Here is a 21,503-nt window from a genome sequence, read left to right as displayed (position 1 = left end):
AATGTAATTGAGTTAAAGTACAAGTATACAAACCTAATAATACTCGAGTAAAGTACAAATCCCCCAAAACAGTACTTAAGTATTGTAACGAAGTACAATTACTCAAGTACTTTACACCCCTGGTGACGTGGCTCTCGCATTCTGTAGTAGCGAAGCAAAGATAGTATCTGCTGTGTGCAGTGCACTGCTGACAGAAGTGGATGAGAGGAAATTATATGAATGAATCGGTTTTGACCGATGCAAAGACGCTAACAACAGATGCATCGCGAGTTCAACCTGAATTCTAGCCGATGCGCACGTATTCCACCGGTGCACTCGCATCGTGAACGTTTATGCCGGTGCACCGATGCGAATCGGTGAATCTTAACATCACTAACACACACACGAGAGGGAAAATAGCTTATAGCAGACTTAATGACGTTACTGTAGTGGTTACTGAGTCATAATTTACGGCGTTCTAGCCTACATGGAAGGACTGTTGTATTTACTACATCTCCCGTGACTCTTAGCGGGGGATGACGTAGCTTAAGAGAGTGAAAGACGAATGGAAGGTTGTTAGCTAGCTTAACGCTAACGTTAGTTAAAAAGGTTTTTAACTGCGACGGGCATATAGTAATGACGAGGATATAAAGCATGTTAAAGACGCATTTATTGGATGCGTTGCTCGCGGAGTTTACATAGAAACAGCGCAACTCCCAAGACAAGAGGAGTTATCACAGGCTGTAGAATGCAGGAAGAGCTGCCAAGCTGCTCACGGTACACGTTGCGCAAAGTCTGTAGCCACGTTTTGATTACGTCATCACAACAACACGTTATTTGACATTCTGTGATATATTTTCGGTGCTAAAACTCTTTCGGCCGAAAGCCGAAAGTGCCCTTTTTAACCATTTTCGGCCGATAGTTTTCGGTGGCCGAATATTTGGTGCATCCCTAACTATAACATAACTATAACCATAACCATAACCTCAACCATAACCTCAACCATAACCATAACCTCAACCATAACCTCAACCATAACCATAACGATAAACATAACCATAACCTCAACCAGGAGGAGCAGGCCCGCAAGGGTACAAGCACTAACCATAACATAACCATAACCATAACATAACCATAACTATAACCTTAACAGTTACATAACCATAACTATAACATAACCATAACCTCAACCTTAACCATAACCCCTTTATCTGATCTGGGTTCCCTAAATGTCAAGTACTACTGTTATTCCTACCATTACTACTTCTGTATAGCGCCCAAGTAGTACTACTGTTACTTTTATTATAAAATATAAAAAAAGATTCAGTTGTAAAACTAAACTAAAGATTGAGATATTTTCTTGTTATATTGAGATATTTTCTCGTTATATTGAGATCTCTGGTGTTGTTGTGATGATGTTGATGATGTTGATAATGTTTATGATTTTGACCAACACTAATCTAACATGATGTTGACCAACACTAATCTAACAGGATGTTGACCAACACACTAATCTAACACCCTGCCCCCCCCCCCCCCCCCCCCCCCCAGCCCTGGTGCGTCTGCGCGGCACTGAGGACGTCAGTAAAGAGATGCAGGAGATGAAGGAGGAGAGCGCCAAGATGGCGGTGGAGAAGCAGGTCACCATCCCGGAGCTGTTCCGCACGCAGAGCTACCGCCAGCCGCTGCTCATAGCCGTCATGCTGCAGCTCTCTCAGCAGCTGTCGGGGATCAACGCTGTGAGGACACACACTCTCTCACACACACACATCCACAGTTTAAAACCTGACAGTCTTCCCTCCTGTTTGATACCCACTTTGACCCTTCGAACCTCCCTCTCAGGGCAAACCTCCCTCTCAGGGCAAACCTCCCCCTCCCTCTCAGGGCAAACCTCCCTCTCAGGCAAACCTCCCCCTCCCTCTCAGGGCGAACCTCCCTCTCAGGGCGAACCTCCCTCTCAGGGCAAACCTCCGCTCAGGGAAAACCTCCCTCTCAGGGCAAACCTCCACCTCCCTCTCAGGGAAAACTCCTCACCTCTCAGAGCAAACCTCCCCCTCCCTCTCAGGGGAAAACCTCCCTCTCAGGGAAAACCTCCCTCTCAGAGCAACACCTCCCCCTCCCTCTCAGGGAAAACCTCCCTCTCAGGGAAAACCTCCCTCTCAGAGCAAACCTCCCTCTCAGGGCAAACTCCCTCTCAGAGCAAACCTCCCCCTCCCTCTCAGGGAAAACCTCCCTCTCAGGGCAAACCTCCCTCTCAGGGCAAACCTCCCCCTCCCTCTCAGGGCAAACCTCCCCCTCCCTCTCAGGGAAAACCTCCCTCTCAGGGCAAACCTCCCCCTCCCTCTCAGGGCGAACCTTGCTCTCAGGGCAAACCTCCCCTTCCCTCTCAGGGCAAACCTCCCTCTCAGGGCGCAGTTCTAGGCCTGGGGCCCCCACACAGCTCTGGGCCTGGGGCCCCACACAGTTATAGGCCTGGGGCCCCCACACAGTTATAGGCCTGGGGCCCCCACACAGCTCTAGGCCTGGGGCCCCCACACAGTTATAGGCCTGGGGCCCCCACACAGCTCTAGGCCTGGGGCCCCCACACAGTTATAGGCCTGGGGCCCCCACACAGCTCTAGGCCTGGGGCCCCCACACAGTTCTAGGCCTGGGGCCCCCACACAGCTCTAGGCCTGGGGCCCCCACACAGTTATAGGCCTGGGGCCCCCACACAGCTCTAGGCCTGGGGCCCCACACAGTTATAGGCCTGGGGCCCCCACACAGCTCTAGGCCTGGGGCCCCCACACAGTTATAGGCCTGGGGCCCCCACACAGCTCTAGGCCTGGGGCCCCCACACAGTTATAGGCCTGGGGCCCCCACACAGCTCTAGGCCTGGGGCCCCCACACAGTTATAGGCCTGGGGCCCCACACAGCTCTAGGCCTGGGGCCCCCACACAGCTCTAGGCCTGGGGCCCCACACAGCTCTAGGCCTGGGGCCCCCACACAGCTCTAGGCCTGGGGCCCCACACAGTTTTAAAGCCTGACAGTCTTTCTTCCCGCCTTGATATCCACACAGTTCAATACCTTACAGTTTAGAACCTGTAATAAAAAGTTATAAAAGAGTAAAATAGACTCTTCTTTCAAAATAAAATACACACAACACATACTGTACACACAACAACACATACTGTACACACAACAACAACAACAACAACAACGCATACTGTACACACAACAACAACAACAACAACAACAACAACAACAACACATACTGTACAAACAACAACAACAACAACAACAACAACAACAACAACAACAACACATACTGTACACACTACAACATGTGAGAGAGGAGGCTGTGTACGAGAGAACAGATACACATACTGTACACACGGTAGTGAAGGACACACACTACAACATGTGAGAGAGGCTTTGAATTTCATCTGCGTTCTGCCACTGAATGGCGTATTTAAGTGTGTTTAGTGTGACTTCACATGATGGCACAGTGTAGGAGAGGATTATGTGACGGATTACGATCATGATTTGACGGCCATATGGAATCCTCAGCCGCCGGCGTGACGAGGTCACTTCCTGTTGTGAAACGCGTGCGAGAATCAACTGTGAGGCAGACGGCTGTTTAAACGTGGAGACGACTTCATCTGGAAACACTGCCACGAGCTGCTTTCCCACCAAAACAAATGTATAATGAATACAAATGCAATTTTTTTTTATCTTTGTGACACCAAAAAGGTCAACTTTTAAGAAGACAAGGATGCAAAAAGAGTCCTAACAGTGTTTATTATTAAGAGTCAGATAGTCCTAACAGTGTTTATTATTAAGAGTCAGATAGTCCTAACAGTGTTTATTATTAACACTTTGAATGCCAGCCACGACATAACACGTGTTAGCAGCCCGCCCCCTGAATGCCCACCACGATAATTAGCGTGATATATACGTGGTTGGCCGGGAATGTGTTAAGAGTCAGACAGAGTCTGTTCTCAAGTTCTCTCTCTCTCTCTCCCCCCCTCTCTCTCTCTCTCCCCACTCGTTCTCTATCTCTCTCTCTCCCCCTTCTTTCTCTCTCCCCCCCTATCTCCCCCCTCCTCTCTCCCCCCTCTCTCTCTCTCTCTCCCCCCTCTCTCTCTCCCCCTCTCTTTCTCTCTCTCTCCACCCTCTCTCCATCCCCCCTCTATTTCTCTCCCCTCTCTCTCTATCCCCCCTCTCTCTCCCCCTCCTCTCTTTCTCTCTCCCCCCTCTCTTTCTCTCTCTCCCTCCCCCCCTCTCTTTCTCTCTCCCCCCCCCCCCTCTCTCCCTCTCTCCCCCCCCCCCTCTCTCAGGTGTTTTATTATTCCACAGGTATCTTTAAGTCAGCTGGTGTGAAGCAGCCCATCTATGCCACCATCGGAGCTGGTATCGTCAACGTGCTGTTCACTATTGTGTCTGTGAGTATTTCACCAACCATTCCACCGTAATCTGGGACTGTTTTAATTGGTTGGACAAACGCTGTTCTGATTGCACTTATTGTATTGTTTATTGTATATTCATTGTATTTATCATGTATTTATTATGTTTGTACGCTCAATGTCATTGGAAATGAGGCATGCCCTAAATTCATTTATGAGTTGAAATAAAGTATAAAGTAAAGTAAACATTTTATTAATTAGTACTGTGTGTGTGTGTGTGTGTGTGTGTGTGTGTGTGTGTGTGTGTGTGTGTGTGTGTGTGTGTGTGTGTGTGTGTGTGTGTGTGTGTGTGTGTGTGTGTGTGTGTGTGTGTGTGTGTGTGTGTGTGTGTGTGTGTGTGTGTGTGTGTGTGTGTGTGTGCGCGCGCGCCGCTCGTGTGTGTGTGCGTGAGCGTGGCAAGTTCATATGTTGAGTGTAGGTGTGTGTTTGGGTGTGGTGTTTATGTGTGTGTGTCTGCCAGTAGTAGATTAATTCCTCTCACCCTCCTGTCCATCAGCTCTTCCTGGTGGAGAGGGCGGGACGAAGGACTCTACACCTCGTGGGATTGGCTGGAATGTCCGTCAGCGCCGTGCTCATGACTATCTCCCTCTACTTTGTGAGTGACAGCTGTCAGAGCCGGCTGTGATGTCATCATTATGTTTATCTGTGGTCACTAGCATCACATTACACCATGTCTAAATCAGTCAATGAATATTCATCTGTACATCATAATTTCCTCTTTGTCTCACTCTCACTCCATCTCTCTCTTTCTCTCACTTTCTCTCTCTCTCTCCCCCCCTCTCTCTCACTCTCTCACTCTCTCTCCCCCTACCCCCCCCCTCTCTCTCTCTCTTTCGCTCTTCTCTCTCTTTCTCTTTCTCTCACTATCACTCCATCTCTCTCTTTCTCTCACTTTCTCTCTCTCTCCTCCCCTCTCTCACTCTCTCCCCCCTACCCCCCCTCTCTCTAACTCTCTCTCACTCCCTCTCTCCCTTTCTCACTCTCTCTCTGTCCCTCTCTCTCTCTCCCTTTCTCACTCCCTCTCCCCCCCCCCCCCCTCTCTCTCTCCTCCCCCCCCCCCCCCCCCCCCCCTCTCAGAACAACGTCCCGGCTATGAGTTACATGGCGATCGGTGCGGTGATGGGCTTCGTGGCGATGTTCGAGCTGGGTCCCGGTCCCATCCCCTGGTTCATCGTGGCCGAGCTGTTCTCCCAGGGGCCCCGCCCTGCAGCCATGGCTGTGGCCGGCTGCTCCAATTGGACGGCCAACTTCCTGGTTGGAATGAGCTTCCCTTACCTAGTGGTAAGGAAAGGGGTTCTTCTCTGGTCTGGTCTCCTCTGGTCTCTCCTCTTTAGTCTCCTTGTCTCCTCTGGTATCTCCTCTTTAGTCTCCTTGTCTCCTCTGGTCTCTCCTCTTTAGTCTCCTTGTCTCCTCTCCTCTCTCCTCTTTAGTCTCCTTGTCTCCTCTGGTCTCTCCTCTTTAGTCTCCTTGTCTCCTCTGGTCTCTCCTCTTTAGTCTCCTTGTCTCCTCTGGTCTCTCCTCTTTAGTCTCCTTGTCTCCTCTGGTCTCTCCTCTTTAGTCTCCTTGTCTCCTCTCCTCTCTCCTCTTTAGTCTCCTTGTCTCTTCTGGTCTCTCCTCTTTAGTCTCCTTGTCTCCTCTGGTCTCTCCTCTTTAGTCTCCTTGTCTCCGCTGGTCTCTCCTCTTTAGTCTCCTTGTCTCCTCTCCTCTCTCCTCTTTAGTCTCCTTGTCTCCTCTGGTCTCTCCTCTTTAGTCTCCTTGTCTCCTCTGGTCTCTCCTCTTTAGTCTCCTTGTCTCCTCTGGTCTCTCCTCTTTAGTCTCCTTGTCTCCTCTGGTCTCTCCTCTTTAGTCTCCTTGTCTCCTCTCCTCTCTGCTCTTTAGTCTCCTTGTCTCCTCTGGTCTCTCCTCTTTAGTCTCCTCTGGTCTCTCCTCTTTAGTCTCCTTGTCTCCTCTGGTCTCTCCTCTTTAGTCTCCTTGTCTCCTCTGGTCTCTCCTCTTTAGTCTCCTTGTCTCCTCTGGTCTCTTCTCTTTAGTCTCCTTGTCTCCTCTCCTCTCTCCTCTTTAGTCTCCTTGTCTCCTCTGGTCTCTCCTCTTTAGTCTCCTTGTCTCCTCTGGTCTCTCCTCTTTAGTCTCCTTGTCTCCTCTGGTCTCTCCTCTTTAGTCTCCTTGTCTCCTCTGGTCTCTCCTCTTTAGTCTCCTTGTCTCCTCTCCTCTCTCCTCTTTAGTCTCCTTGTCTCTTCTGGTCTCTCCTCTTTAGTCTCCTTGTCTCCTCTGGTCTCTCCTCTTTAGTCTCCTTGTCTCCGCTGGTCTCTCCTCTTTAGTCTCCTTGTCTCCTCTCCTCTCTCCTCTTTAGTCTCCTTGTCTCCTCTGGTCTCTCCTCTTTAGTCTCCTTGTCTCCTCTGGTCTCTCCTCTTTAGTCTCCTTGTCTCCTCTGGTCTCTCCTCTTTAGTCTCCTTGTCTCCTCTGGTCTCTCCTCTTTAGTCTCCTTGTCTCCTCTCCTCTCTCCTCTTTAGTCTCCTTGTCTCCTCTCCTCTCTTCTCTTTAGTCTCCTTGTCTCCTCTCTCCTCTTTAGTCTCCTTGTCTCCTCTCTCCTCTTTAGTCTCCTTGTCTCCTCTCCTCTCTCCTCTTTAGTCTCCTTGTCTCCTCTCCTCTCTCCTCTTTAGTCTCCTTGTCTCCGCTGGTCTCTCCTCTTTAGTCTCCTTGTCTCCTCTGGTCTCTCCTCTTTAGTCTCCTTGTCTCCTCTGGTCTCTCCTCTTTAGTCTCCTTGTCTCCTCTGGTCTCCTCTTTAGTCTCCTTGTCTCCTCTCCTCTCTCCTCTTTAGTCTCCTTGTCTCCGCTGGTCTCTCCTCTTTAGTCTCCTTGTCTCCTCTCCTCTCTCCTCTTTAGTCTCCTTGTCTCCTCTCCTCTCTCCTCTTTAGTCTCCTTGTCTCCTCTGGTCTCTCCTCTTTAGTCTCCTTGTCTCTTCTGGTCTCTCCTCTTTAGTCTCCTTGTCTCCTCTGGTCTCTCCTCTTTAGTCTCCTCTGGTCTCTCCTCTTTAGTCTCCTTGTCTCCTCTGGTCTCTCCTCTTTAGTCTCCTTGTCTCCTCTGGTCTCTCCTCTTTAGTCTCCTTGTCTCCTCTGGTCTCTGCTCTTTAGCCTCCTCTGGTTTGTACATGAAATCAAAACATCTACATGTCCTCTCCTCCTCCCCTCCTCCTCCCTTCCTCCTCCTCTCCTCCTCTTCCCCTCCTCCTCTTCCCCCCCTCCTCCTCCCCTCCTCCTCCCCCTCCCCTCCTCCTCCTCTTCCTCCTCCTCTCCTTCTCCCCTCCTCCTCCTCCCTCCCCTCTTCCCCTCCTCCTCCTCTTCCCCTCCTCCCCCTCCCTTCCTCCTCTCCTCCTCCTCTCCTTCTCTCCCTCCTCCTCCTCTTCCCCTCCTCCTCCCCTCCCTCCTCCTCCCCCCTCCTCCTCCTCCCCTCCTCCTCTTCCCCTCCTCTTCCTCCCCTCCAGGAACTGTGTGGTCCCTGGGTCTTCATCATCTTCGCCGTCACCCTCGTGCTCTTCTTCGTCTTCACCTTCTACAAGGTCCCGGAGACTCGCGGCAAGACCTTTGACGAGATCTCCCGCTGCTTCAGCGGCGCTCCGCCCCCTGAGGCCCCTCCCACCTCCGAGGCCCCTCCCACCACCACCGCCACGGGCCCCCCCGCCTCCCCGATCAAAGAGAAGGTCCCGCTGGTCCAGACTCAGCTGTCCGCGGTCACGGAGGCGTCGGAGTCCACGCCCCTGGCGGACAAGTCCAACGCCACTGTCCAGGAGAGCGTGTAGAGCAGGGCAGCGAGGGGTTAATGGGTTAAAACGGGTTTATAAACGAGAGGAAACGTCACAGTGACATCAACAACAACAACACTCACCACCCTCACAGGCCGGAGACAGAGTACGCTTTAGGGTTTTATAATAGTACTGTAGAATCAGCTTTTCAGCTTTGGATAGCGGTTGTTGTTTTTACCTGCAGCAGGGTAGGGCCTCTCTCTCTCTCTCTCTCTCCGCCTCGCCCTGCTTTACACTCAACACAGTTACACACATTCTGGAGGAGGGTCAAGTGCCTTGCTCAAGAGCACTTCAGCCATTGGCATGGAGAGACGGGGGAGCACTCTTCCTGCCGGGGGGGACCTTCCGCTCACAAGCCCCCTCCTCTTAGTCCCTTTAACCTTTAACCTCCGCTGCAGTGACGTTTCTGACCATTCCTTCTTTTTAAATGTTCCTTTCCACGAGCGGTTCAGAGAACAGGGCCTGGAGTCCCTCACCGCTGGAGGTCAGAGGTCGTGGTCGAGGTCAGAGAGATAATATGGACGCTCGTTTTTTTTTATGCATTTATTTATTCCTGTATTTGTCACTTTTTTTTTTTTGTGAATATTACCCTTGTAGTGTAGGTTTTGGTGCAATATAATGTTATGATATAGTTATTTGGTATTAACTTATCTTGTGTTATCTTTTTGAAAGTATTCCTAATTCAAACAAAAATGTAAAAAAGGGAAGCTTTCATTTCATCTCTCTTAGTGACCTGGCTGGAGAGCTCTCTCTCTCTCGTAGCGATGCCAAAGTGTTGAATTTCACATTTGCGCCTAGCAGACCTCAAAGGTGTTTCTTCTAGTTGTTAAACTGTTTTAAATTAGGGGTAAAGTGCAATGGCTTGCTTTGGTTAAAGGGAAAAGACTACAGTATATGTAGTTTAGAAATAGTCTATTGTATACAAAACACAATATATACAGTGCCATTACTCCACCCTTGAAGCAAAACAACGAGCCAGAGATAATGTTGAATTGAATCAGTTTGTAGTGAGCTTTGTCTTCAGTAGAGGCCCACAGCAAGCGCTGCTCACATACCTCCATCAAGAGAGAGATTAGATGGTAAACCCCATGGTAGTCCTTAGCTGCACTCTTTTAACCTGATATGCATTAGAACAGGCTGTAGATCGCTCCACAATCGCTAATGCAGCCACTAAGCACAAGAAGCACTTTATATAAAATTATTGGTAATCAACTTTTAACAAATATTCAATATGATACTTGAAAGTGCTTATATCTGGCTTATAGGATCACTACGATGTGCATTAAACGTTAAGAACATGAATCACTGTATTAGAGAACTGCTAGAGGACAAGAGTGAGAAATTAGAAATAATTCATGTGAATAACGGGAACATTTAAATATTTCTAGTCTGGGGAACATTTAAAGATGTTATTTCTAGTCTGGGGTAGGGATGACAAGTCAAAATGACCATTTAAAGATGTTATTTCTTATTGTAGCACCACTTTGATGAACATTGTTACTCAGCTGATAGAGTTGTATCCTTCCTGATGACTTGTCGTACAGAACTTGTAAGTCGCTTTGGATAAAAGCGTCAGCTAAATGACTAAATGTAAAATGTAAAGATGTTATTTCTAGTCTGGGGTAGGGATGACAAGTCAAAAGGACCATTTAAAGATGTTATTTCTAGTCTGGGGTAGGGATGACAAGTCAAAAGGACCATTTAAAGATGTTATTTCTAGTCTGGGGTAGGGATGACAAGTCAAAAGGACCATTTAAAGATGTTATTTCTAGTCTGGGGTAGGGATGACAAGTCAAAAGGACCAGTTCATGTAAAGTTTTTGTGTCTTCATGTCACAGATGGATGAATGAATGTGTGTGTTGGTGGCCCCTGTGATACTGAGTGCAAATTGAAAGCGTTCTACCGAGTCCTAGGATGCTACTATGAAAGTCACGACGACCAAACGTTTATTTTATTATTATATTTGTTTTTACACGACTCCATTTGTAGAGTCCGCCCTCTCTGTCTGTCCGTCTGACCAATCAACCGCGTGAGGAATTGTTAAATGATTATTCATTGGTTGTTGTGAATGAATCGATCTGTATGCATGTGGTGGATACGGTTCAGTGTCAAAAAAGGTGTATTTTTAAAATATATTCATTGTGCATCACATTCTGAAGTAATGTTCACCTCAAACAGTAACGCTGTTGATCTGTTTGCCTAGAGAGGGACGGTCAGAGCCGTCATGGTAGAGTGGGACGGTCGCATCCGTCACGGTAGAGTCCGGTCACATCCGTCACGGTAGAGTCCGGTCACAGCCACCATGGCTTCGTCGTGTGTCGTTGTAATCGTGGATAACTATAATGATGTAATGTGTTGCATTGGCGAGAAGACGTGGTACATTCCTTCTGTGGTCGTGTTCAGTATTTACTCCTGTTTTGCCCTCCCCTCCGGCCGGTGGCTTGCTCCCCATGTGGGAGACGGAGGCTGGAAGCTGGTCTGGTTACACAGGGACAGGTCTGCCAACCAGAGGGAAGCTGGTCTGGTTACAGAGGGAAAGGGCTGCCAACCAGAGGGAAGCTGGTCTGGTTACAGAGGGAATGGGCTGCCAACCAGAGGGAAGTTGGTCTGGTTACACAGGGAATGGGCTGCCAACCAGAGGGACGTTGGTCTGGTTACAGAGGGAAAGGGCTGCCAACCAGAGGGAAGTTGGTCTGGTTACAGAGGGAAAGGGCTGCCAACCAGAGGGAAGTTGGTCTGGTTACACAGGGAATGGGCTGCCAACCAGAGGGAAGTTGGTCTGGTTACACAGGGAAAGGACTGCCAACCAGAGGGAAGCTGGCCTGGTTACACAGGGAAAGGGCTGCCAACCAGAGGGAAGTTGGCCTGGTTACACAGGGAATGGGCTGCCAACCAGAGGGAAGTAAGTGAAAGGTTTTGACACTAGTATCCTCACACTGCTCTCACACTATGCCCAGGGACCTTATGCACATGTGTGGACACTCTCGCTCACCGCATATAATTAGGAGTATTATTAATATTATTATTTACTAATTTGTAAATAGATATTTTTTAAAGAAAAGGAAACAAAATATATATATATATAATGTATGTTGACTGCAACAGGTGAATGTGTGTGTTTATGGTTCTCGGGGTGTTGTCCTTCAGTGTAAGAGAGGGAGAGAGAGATAAGATAAGATATTCCTTTATTGATCCCCTTGGGGAAATTCAGGTTGAAATTCTCAGATGAGACGCTGGGTGTTGTCATTCAGTGTAAGAGAGAGGGAGAGAGATGAGACGCTGGGTGTTGTCCTTCAGTGTAAGAGAGAGGGAGAGAGAGATGAGACTCGGGTGTTGTCCTTCAGTGTAAGAGAGAGGGAGAGAGATGAGACTCGGTTGTTGTCCTTCAGTGTAAGAGAGAGGGAGAGAGAGATGGCGTTAACGAACCGTCATCCAATGCTATGTTACAATACCCTCTCAGACCTGTCAGTGTTCTCTTCAAGTACAACACTCTTCATCTCATCCCTCTCTTCATCTCATCCCTCTCTCATGAGTGTCTGATGTTGTCTCGTGTTGTTTCCCATGTGTTTTGCCTAAGATTAATCAGCGCCATTGATAAGACCCCCCCCCCCCCCTCCATTATCCTATCGGAAGCAGGATCGATGCCATTATGAGATTCACAACATTATAGGACCAACTGTAACAGTCTAAAATAAAAAAAACATTAGAGTAACAGGACCAACTGTAAGTCTAAAATAAAAATAGAAACATGGTAACAGGCTGGCAGTGATCACTGCAGCTTCATGACAGAAAGTGGCCGTCCCCTTATTAATCGACGGCTCTATAATTGAATCATTCAACCTTTATTTAAACTCCAGCAACACGGAGGTTTCCCTCATTTACAGTGACGTTGAGTAAACAACTAAAAGAGATGGAATAACACAAAGATAAAAACTAGTTACAATAAGATAAAAACAGGAAAAGCAGACTAAAGGCAATTACAAAATTACGTACAATGGTTATGCTATAATATGTCCAAAGGTTGGAAGAGTATCGAACTTTAAAGCAGGAAGGGGTGTGGATCTGCCTGCGGGGAAAGTGGTGCCGCGGCCTAGAGACTTAATTCACACGTTGGCCGTTGGTTATTTATTGTGTCACTTTGTTACTGACTCCATTGCGTTGTTGTTATTATAATAACTAATTAGTGTATGTGTGTGTGTGTACTGTACTGTATACGACAGCGCTATCTGTGCCTCTCTCCTCTCACCTCTTCAACATGTATGTGGACTGTGTGTGTGTGTGTGTGAGCACTTAATTCTCTGCTTTCGTGGTCTTTGTGCGCCACCTGCTATTTCTGTGGCTCGCAGACGACGTTTTATATGTCACCCAATGATGAAGATGAGAATATATTAGATTAAACTAGATTAGATTAGACTATATTAGATTAGACTAGGTTAGATTAGACTAGACTACATTAGATTAGACTATTAGATTAGACTAGGTTAGATTAGATTCGACTAGGTTAGATTAAACTAGATTAGACTATATTAGATTAGACTAGGTTAGATTAGACTAGAATATATTAGACTAGGTTAGATTCGACTAGACTAGGTTAGGTTATGTTAGATTAGACTAGATTAGATTAGATTCAAATGTATTGCCATTATACAGCACAAGTACAGTACAACGAAAGGAAGTTTGGCATCCAACCAGAGTGCAATGTAACAATAAAGTGCAATAGTAATATACACTGTACAGGAGATTAAACTGGATATAAAATATATAGATTAGTACTACTGAGTGCTAATCAGATGTATGTACAGAGTTGTAGTATTAATATGTACAGTGATACAGGTAGAAAGACACTATGGTAGTAAGTCATACTGGCCAGCAGCGTAATAGTAAGAGTAGGTAAGGGATATACATGTACAGATACAGTATCTATAGGTATGATATGCTTGATATAGGGATGCCACTGTTACTGTAGGTACTGTAGGTACTGTCTTGTAAAAGGACCTCTGGAGGAAATGTATGGAACTGTAATGGCTACAATGCTCCCGCTAGTTAAAACCTTTTCTCCGAGCCACAGTTAAACCATCTCGCCTATGATGCACCCCGGCTGTATGTTCACTTGTGGTTGATGTAAATAGTAATGTTGTTAATAAATAAAATATATTATATCATCTCACAACTCTGTTGCTGTATTATTTTCTATTGAGTTGGACATTGGAACAGCAGCCTCCCATGTTGCTTTTATGAATCAGGTTGGATCACAATACATTTACATACATTTACATTTAGTAATTTAGCTGAACGCTTTTATCCAAAGCGACTTACAAGTGCACAACTCTATCAGCTGAGTAACAATGTTCATCAAAGTGTTGAGTGCTACAGTGTAGGTTAGTATATTAGGACAAGTGCATGACAGTAAGGTTAGTTATAGGGTTAGAATTATTTTTATTTTTTTAACTACCAGTCTGCTTCACAAGACGCACCTGCATTTTCCCAAGGGGATCAATAAAGGAATATCTTATCTTATACTAGTCATATACATCACAGACAGCTCAGATAAACGTTTCACTTAACTTACTTTCCCCTCAAATTCTCTTTAATATATATATGTATATATATATATATATATATATATATATATATATATATATATATATATATATATATATATATATATATATATATATATATATATATATATATATATATATATATATATATATATATATATATATATATATCCTAAATCAATGCCATGGCATATGTCTTATATGTGGTACTGCCTGTGTTGTCTTTTACTACCTGTATACTGTGTTGTTTTACTACCTGTACCCCTCCCCCCCTCCCCCCCATGCTGCTATGATGCCTGAATTTCCCCAAGGGGATCAATAAAGGAATATCTTATCTTATCTTATCTTATCTTTAGCACTTAATTTGAGCTATATGCTTAAAGTATGTCTATAATGAAGGCTGCTGTTTAACTTAATTTGCCATTGAATGTATATTTAAGCAGATTGAATGGTGAGAGAATGAATTGGCCTTATCTGCTTTTTCCAAACATCTAATTTGAGCTATGCCTATATTCAGCATGTCTGTAATAATGAGCAATATATTATCTGAGATATATCTGATAAACTATCGGGTTATACATTGTTGAGTGAATGGACAATAACAATCAACATTTCTTATCAATCAAAATAGTTAATTAAGAAAGAAATATTTGACTTAGAAAGGACACAATCACTATACGATTATTTTAGTGATGAGATAACATGTCAAGGTAATGACATAAAGATCTCAATAAATGTTGTTGTACAGATGTATAAAAATAAGATCAGATCAGAAGGGTAGGCAAGGTAGCGATATTCATCATATCTCATACAAGGTCCCTCATCATGTCTGATACTTCATTGCTGAAGTTATAAAGTACAGATGTACCTCACTGAAGATAACATGTGCAGGTCAAGGCATGTACATTATGGTGGTATATTTGTATACATTCGTTACATTTTCAATCAAATGTCTGTCACTTTTAGACAACAGTTGAGTTGACTTTGGGTTTTTTGGACAACAATCGACTTCTGGATATAATGAGCTATAACCTGCTGTTTGCCTGATAGATCAAGAAATGAGAAGAAATGCATTGTGGGTGTTGGTCTTTCCACCGGCTATGTTGACAATAAGAAACACATTCATATTACACTGGCCTTATCCTATAACAACGTGTTTTGTTTTGGTTACACTAGTTATAGACATCAACGTGTTTTGTTTTGGTTACACTAGTTATAGACATCAACGTGTTTTGTTTTGGTAAATTCTCGAAGTCAACTTCCTGTCTTTTTAACTTTCTGTCTATGCATGTCTATGGCTTGGGGGGGGGAAACATGCACTTTAGAATCAACAGAAAGACTTTCGAAATAGTGAAATGCCACGTTGACCTCAATATTTTCAAAACAAATTATATGAAAAGGTTATGAAATGAACAAGAATGTGATAAAATATGTAATAAAAACGGAGCTCAACGCATACATTTGATGGTAGAAATCAGTTTGTTTCCCCAATACCAAGATGGCGGCGGTCTCGTGACGTCAGAGTGTCTTCGAGAATACATGACAGACAGACGTGTGTCGTCATCCCGTCGCGCCGGAAGAGGTTGCACGGCAGAAAGGGAGGCGTTCCCCACATCAGCTGCAAATTTATGCAAAATATTATTGAAAAGGCATCGTCGTAGCCTCTGTAGCGGCTAATTTCGCCGTTTTCGGTACAGCAGAATCGTCATAGAGAGTAAATATTCTCTAGAGAGCAAGCTACAGTCGTTGCCGGTGCAGAAACACAGACGGTAAGGTACCCGGTTGTTGTGCAGCGCAGCCCCGTTGTTGTCGACGTTGTCTGTCTGCAAAACCTGCAACAAATATGCTCCATGCTAGAGGTGTCTGTCTGCAAAACCACAGACAGGCTACATGCTCCATCATGCTAGAAGAGGTGGCTGTCTGCTAGTTGTGTGTAATCGCCGTCTACCGCGATATATAGGGACGTCTGCGACTTTCGGTTTGGTGGATTATTAGTGCAACAAGTAACGTCAAGTTGAGCGGTTGGTGTTAACGACGAGTTGTCGCAAAGAGAGCGGGTAGCTAGCTAGGCGATTGTTGTGTGTTGAAGCTGTGACGTGCATTATTGTCATGACATGCATTATGCATATTGTTGCATGCTGCATGGTACATAATTATCATGACATGCGGCATGGTCATGCTGGACCTACAAAAGGCCTTCGACACTGTCAATCACGCCATTCTGATTGACAAGCTAAAAGCAATTGGTTTTGATAGTCTCAGTATCAGCTGGATGCAATCCTACCTGGAGGGGAGAGAACAGATGGTGGAGGTAAATGGTACCCCCCCCCCCCCCCCCCCCCCCCTCTGTGGTGTGGTGTTCCACAAGGAAGCATACTAGGACCGCTACTGTTCCTAATTTATGCAAATTACATTATGTCAGCTTGTGACTGCAACTCGTTCCTGTTTGCAGACGACTGTCCTGTTCGTGTTCTCTGACAAGAACAAGTTACAGGTTGAAAAAAACCCTCAGCTCGGAATTCGGAACTCGGCAAAATCTGCACCTGGCTCGCTGATAACAAACTATCATTACACACCTGGGTAAAACAGAGTCCATTCTCTTCGGTTCAAAAAACAAACTCAGCAAGACCGACAGCTTCTCAGTTACAGTGGGTGACAATATTGTGACAAGGAAAGATGAAATTACATACATAGGTTCCATCCTAGAGGCAAATCTTTCCTGTGACAAAATGGCATCCATATGTAATACAAAAAGTCAACCAACGAACTAGATTCTTGAACCGGATCTCCTCTCTGGTAACAAGAATACCCTAAGTCAGGAGCACTCATTCAAGGGTACTACGACTATGCTTGCACCTCATGGTAGCAAAGCACCTCAAAGGCGCTAAAAACAAAATTACAAACATCACAAAACAAACTGGTCAGACTACTGCTTGACCTTACTCCTAGAACCCACCTCACCCCTGCCCACTTTGACAACCTAGGATGTCTTAGAGTAGTCGACAGAGTACAGCAACTTGCAATGGGCCTGGTCTACAAGATACACTACACGACCAAGGTACCCATGTACATGTCAAATTACTTGCCAAAGGTCAGTGAATACCATGACCACAACACCAGAGGGAGCTCCACAAATCATGTGAAACCCAGATTCGGCTCAAACAAGGGACTAAACACGTTTAGAAAATTATGCCACATCAATGTGGAACGCCCTACCCACAGCTGTAAAGGAATGTGAATCACTACCCACTTTCAAAACCACTCAAAGAGCACCTCGGGAGACTGCAATTAGAAACTGGCCCCTGTTAATGTCCTAACCCAACCCCCTCCAATGTACAGTAAATGTCCTAACCCAGTAATACACAAGACCCTCTTCTTGGGACCAAGTAAGGTTTCGTGGATAATCCAATGTACAGTTACCCCACCCCGCCTACCCCCACCCAACCACCTCCAATGTACAGTTTCCCCCACCCCACCTACCCAACCCCCCCCCTCCACCCCACCTACCCAACCTCCAATGTACAGTTTCTTCGTCAAATGTATATACTCTCTTTTTTAGACTCTTTGTACCACAAACAGTACTGTATTTGTAAATCTGGTATGTCATACATGTCTAGATGTAGCAGTACTGTCTATCTGTCATGTATGTCATAATATGTTATGATGAATTGAAAATGGGGGACCCTGATGTAAACAAGACGAGTCTTTTCTCTGGTCTGCATCCCCTTAACAATTGTTTGTATTGAGCTGTACTGTACTGTACCCATTCTGCAATCTGTTAATACAATTTTATTTCAATCAATCAATGCATTATGCAGCTGCATGGCGTTAACGGTGCCAGAAACAACAGCTCACTTGTGCGTCAACAAGTCAGGGAAGACAGACTCCTGCCGGGAGAGCCTCTCGCTGTTGAGAAATAAGTGTGTGTTCTTCAGGTAGAAACTGATGGATCGATAGCTTGTCTCGTGTTCCTTGTCTCGTGTTTGTCATCATGAACGCGACCTGAGGCTGTATTAGTGAGCGTATCTCACCAGCGTTTGATTGATTGACGTCTCTTCTGTTTCCCCACCAGTGATGGAGACAGATGGGGACCAGAACCAGCAGGGTGCCTCGGCCAATGGGAGCGCTCCATCAGGGGCAAGCACCCGCCCCTCCCAGATGAATTCCATGTCTCTGTATGAGAGACAAGCTGTGCAGGTAAGTGTGTGTGTGTGTGTGCGACTGTGCCTGCATGCATGCAGATAGATTGCATCATTTGAGCCACATATGATTTATGTGTTTACAGACAGAAAGAGAGAGAGAGAGAGAAATTGCGTGCAAATTTCATCTCTCACTGTCATCCTCCACATTTCTGTCCTGTCTCTCTCTCGTCTCTCTCTCCTCTCTCTCTCTCTCTCTCTCTCTCTCTCTCTCTCTCTCTCTCTCTCTCTCTCTCTCTCCTCTCCTCTCTGAGTTATTACTGTATTACAGGCTGTACTATATCAAGCTGGTGTTGGCGGCAGACTGACTACTAACTCGGTACTCTTTCTCTCCCCTCCTCTCTATACCTTTCTTATGTTTCTGTCTTTCTCCTCTCCCTCTCTTCTCTTTCTCTCATCTCTTGCCCCCCTCTCTCTCTCTCTTTCCTCTCTTTCTCTCTCTCTCTCTCTCTCTCTCTCTCTCTCTCTCTCTCTCTCTCTCTCTCTCTCTCTCTCTCTCTCTCTCTCTCTCTCTCTCTCTCTCTCTCCTCTCTCTCTCTCTCTCTCTCCTCTCTGAGTTATTACTGTATTACAGGCTGTACATATATCAAGCTGTTGGGCGGCAGACTGACTACTAACTCATTACTCTTTCTCTCCCTCCTCTATACCTTTATTTCTCTTATGTTTCTGTCTTTCTCCCTCTCCCTCTCTTCTCTTTCTCTCATCTCTCTTGCCCTCCTCTCTATCTCTCTCTCTCTCTCTCTCTCTCTCTCTCTCTCTCTCTCTCTCCCTCTCCTCTCCTTTCCTCTCCTCTCCTCTCTGAGTTATTACTGTATTACAGGCTGTACATATATCAAGCTGTTGGCGGCAGACTGACTACTAACTCATTACTCTTTCTCTCCCCTCTTCTCTATACCTTTATTTCTCTTATGTTTCTGTCTCTCTTCTCTCCTCTCCCCCCTCTCTTATATCTCTCTTCTCTCTCTCTCTCTTCTCCGCCCCCTCTCTCTCTTCTCCTCTCCCCTCTTCTCTCTCTCTCTCTCCCCTCTCTCTCTTCTCTCTCCCCTCTCTCTCTCCCCTCCCCCCTCTCTCTCTCCCCCCTCTCTCTCTCCCCTCTCTCTCTCTCTCCCCCTCCCCCCTCTCTCTCTCTCCCCCTCTCTCTCTCTCTCTCCCCCTCTCCCCAGGCCCTACAGGCTCTACAGAGACAACCCAACGCAGCCCAGTACTTCCAACAGTTGATGCTGCAGCAGCAGATCAACAGCGCTCAGCTGCAGAACCTGGCAGCAGTGCAACAGGTGAGTGTGTCTGACGTCAACTTGTCAGCGTGAAAATAACTGCACCAGGATAGCTTAGCTTGTGGGATTTGGTACATAATACCCATTTATGATCAAAATACAAGGTTAGGCTTATGACCCTATGATGCCTGGTCATACAGCTTTATATTAATTCAATATATATATATATATTATAAATAGGGATGCTCGATATTGGCTTTTTTACCGATACCGATATAACGATATTGTCCAACTCTTAATTTCCGATACCGATATCAACCGATACCGATATATGCAGGGTTTCCCCCCCCCCAAAAAACTGAATAATTTCAGGTAATTAACATTACATATCTCTTGTCATGTAATTAACACAACATTATGCATACTTTGACAATAAATAAAATAATAATTTGTTCTTACTTGCTTGCCTTGGTAAATAAAGGTTAAATAAATAAAAAAAAAATTTAATTTATTTTGGATACCGATATTTACCGATATCACATTTTTATGCCAATATCGGCCGATAATATCGGACATCCCTAATTATAAAATAATAGTTTCACAGACACAAGCCAGTGCCACATTCTACAGTTCCTTTATAATTGCATTGTGTACAGCGCAAGTACTCACACACACATTCCACCAGAGGGGCAAGAGGTGGATTGATTACTTTACCTCTACCTAAGTCTAATTTTATGAAAAGGGCGGTATTTTATAGGGCGATAGTATCCTGGAACTGTTTTCCCAGCGATGTGCGGAACATCAAAGAAAAGGCTAGTGTTAAAAGAAATCTTAAACACAATACAATTTAGTCTTCAGCACAGCTTGAATGCATGCACACCCTGATACATTGTTTTATTTTGTTCTAACTGGATTTTATCTCTTGTTTGTTCATCTCCTGTTTTACATTTCTTTTTATTCTATGATGCATGTTTTTTCTCTATTATATGATTAATTTTCTTTGCGATATATGCTTTTCTTATGTTCTATAGGTGTATGTTATCTTGTGTATGTATGTTGTTGGACCCCAGGGCCCCGTTCCATGTACCGGGATAACCGAGTTAGCCGGATAACTTTAGCTGGATAACTGGGTTAGCCTGACTTTCCGATTTCATGTACCTGGATTTTCCAAATCACCATGACAACATATCCAAAAGTTTGAGCCTGGTCGAAAGCAGAGTTCAAGTTCAAGTTAGCCTGAACTATCGCCACGCCCCCGCAAAGAAGTGACAGCCCGTTTCCTGAAACTATTCCCACAGTCTACGATCTGCATTATACCATTCTGAATTACGTTTTTGTGCTCCATTCTTCCAGAGGGGGCTTTTGAAATGTAAAATAGACCCAAAATGCTGATATTAAATTCACTTTGTCCTAAATAATGCACGTTATATATACCGTGGCGACGGTGGCGCTCGCTCGTGCGATGTACACATGATGTGGTTATTTTAATTGTAACTGGGATTAAGATGTCTGATGAGATGCGCTGTTTGACGGATCTGAGAAATTGAATGAGCCGTTGACGTCACATTAATGAATGAGGATAAAGAGATGAACTTCATTCAAAACAAAGGATATTCTAAACACGGGTCTCTCGTTCATTAATGTATAAACAATGAATTTATCCCATCTGGCCCAGTGGCCCAGCGGTAGTGCTCAAGCCTCCCAATCCACCGACCGGGGTTCAAATCCCCGTGTTTCCAATATGATTTTTTTGAATATAATATTAATGATTATACGCCAAAGTAGCCTGGTTTTAAGTTAAAATATTATAAATCTACATGCATTGAGGATGTCATTCTTTATATAGCTCTCAACGTGCACCAAATTGAATTATTCCTATATTGCAAAAAGAAGGACCCCGGTCTTGAACCCGGGTCGTCCGTGTGGAAGTCAAAAGAACAACCCGTTGGACCACATTGGAGATAAGTAAAATATTGACTATACATCAATCAATGGGCAAGAAAGCCGTCTCGTAATTCTGTATAACAGTTAATTAGTTATTTTCGCTAGCAAGATCTCATTTGATTATTCAATCCAGCAGGCAAGTTTAAAGAAATATAATCTGATTGATTGAGGTAATGAGGGACTTAGAATTAGCCTATAGATAACGCATTTAACTTGTCGGCGAGGCGATTGAGCCTATTGCAATCTGTCAATAAAGTCTTAAATCAATTAATCAATCAATGCCGTTGAGAATCAGGGTCTCTGCCATCGATACGTGCTGGCTTTCCACCTAAAACGGGAGCGCGCATCTAGCCTGACTTGAGCCTG

The 21,503-nt window shown here is 45.2% G+C and overlaps 2 protein-coding genes across 3 annotated transcripts in view; both read left to right on the top strand.

Annotated features, from left to right (window-relative positions):
• slc2a3a (solute carrier family 2 member 3a) overlaps window positions 1-13,381 on the top strand; it is a 42,082-nt gene extending 28,701 nt beyond the window's left edge. Inside the window, exons 7-11 of the mRNA XM_084326775.1 lie at window positions 1,531-1,718; window positions 4,296-4,400; window positions 4,918-5,016; window positions 5,499-5,702; window positions 7,902-13,381. Of these exons, the coding sequence (XP_084182901.1) occupies window positions 1,531-1,718; window positions 4,296-4,400; window positions 4,918-5,016; window positions 5,499-5,702; window positions 7,902-8,216 (911 nt within the window). The 3' untranslated portion in view covers window positions 8,217-13,381. The remainder of the gene's footprint in view (window positions 1-1,530; window positions 1,719-4,295; window positions 4,401-4,917; window positions 5,017-5,498; window positions 5,703-7,901) is intronic.
• Window positions 13,382-15,417: 2,036 nt separating this feature from the next.
• Window positions 15,418-21,503, top strand: part of LOC311239518 (polyhomeotic-like protein 1) — a 32,812-nt gene continuing 26,726 nt past the window's right edge. For both annotated transcript variants that reach the window (XM_084327834.1, XM_084327833.1), the window contains exons 1-3: window positions 15,418-15,549; window positions 17,853-17,977; window positions 19,143-19,253. In XM_084327834.1, the coding sequence (XP_084183960.1) occupies window positions 17,855-17,977; window positions 19,143-19,253 (234 nt within the window). In that variant the 5' untranslated portion in view covers window positions 15,418-15,549; window positions 17,853-17,854. The remainder of the gene's footprint in view (window positions 15,550-17,852; window positions 17,978-19,142; window positions 19,254-21,503) is intronic.

Source organism: Notolepis coatsorum, assembly GCF_963971535.1.
Source record: "Notolepis coatsorum genome assembly, chromosome: 13".
NCBI lineage: Eukaryota > Metazoa > Chordata > Actinopteri > Aulopiformes > Paralepididae > Notolepis > Notolepis coatsorum.
This window is presented reverse-complemented; position numbering and strand designations above follow the sequence as displayed.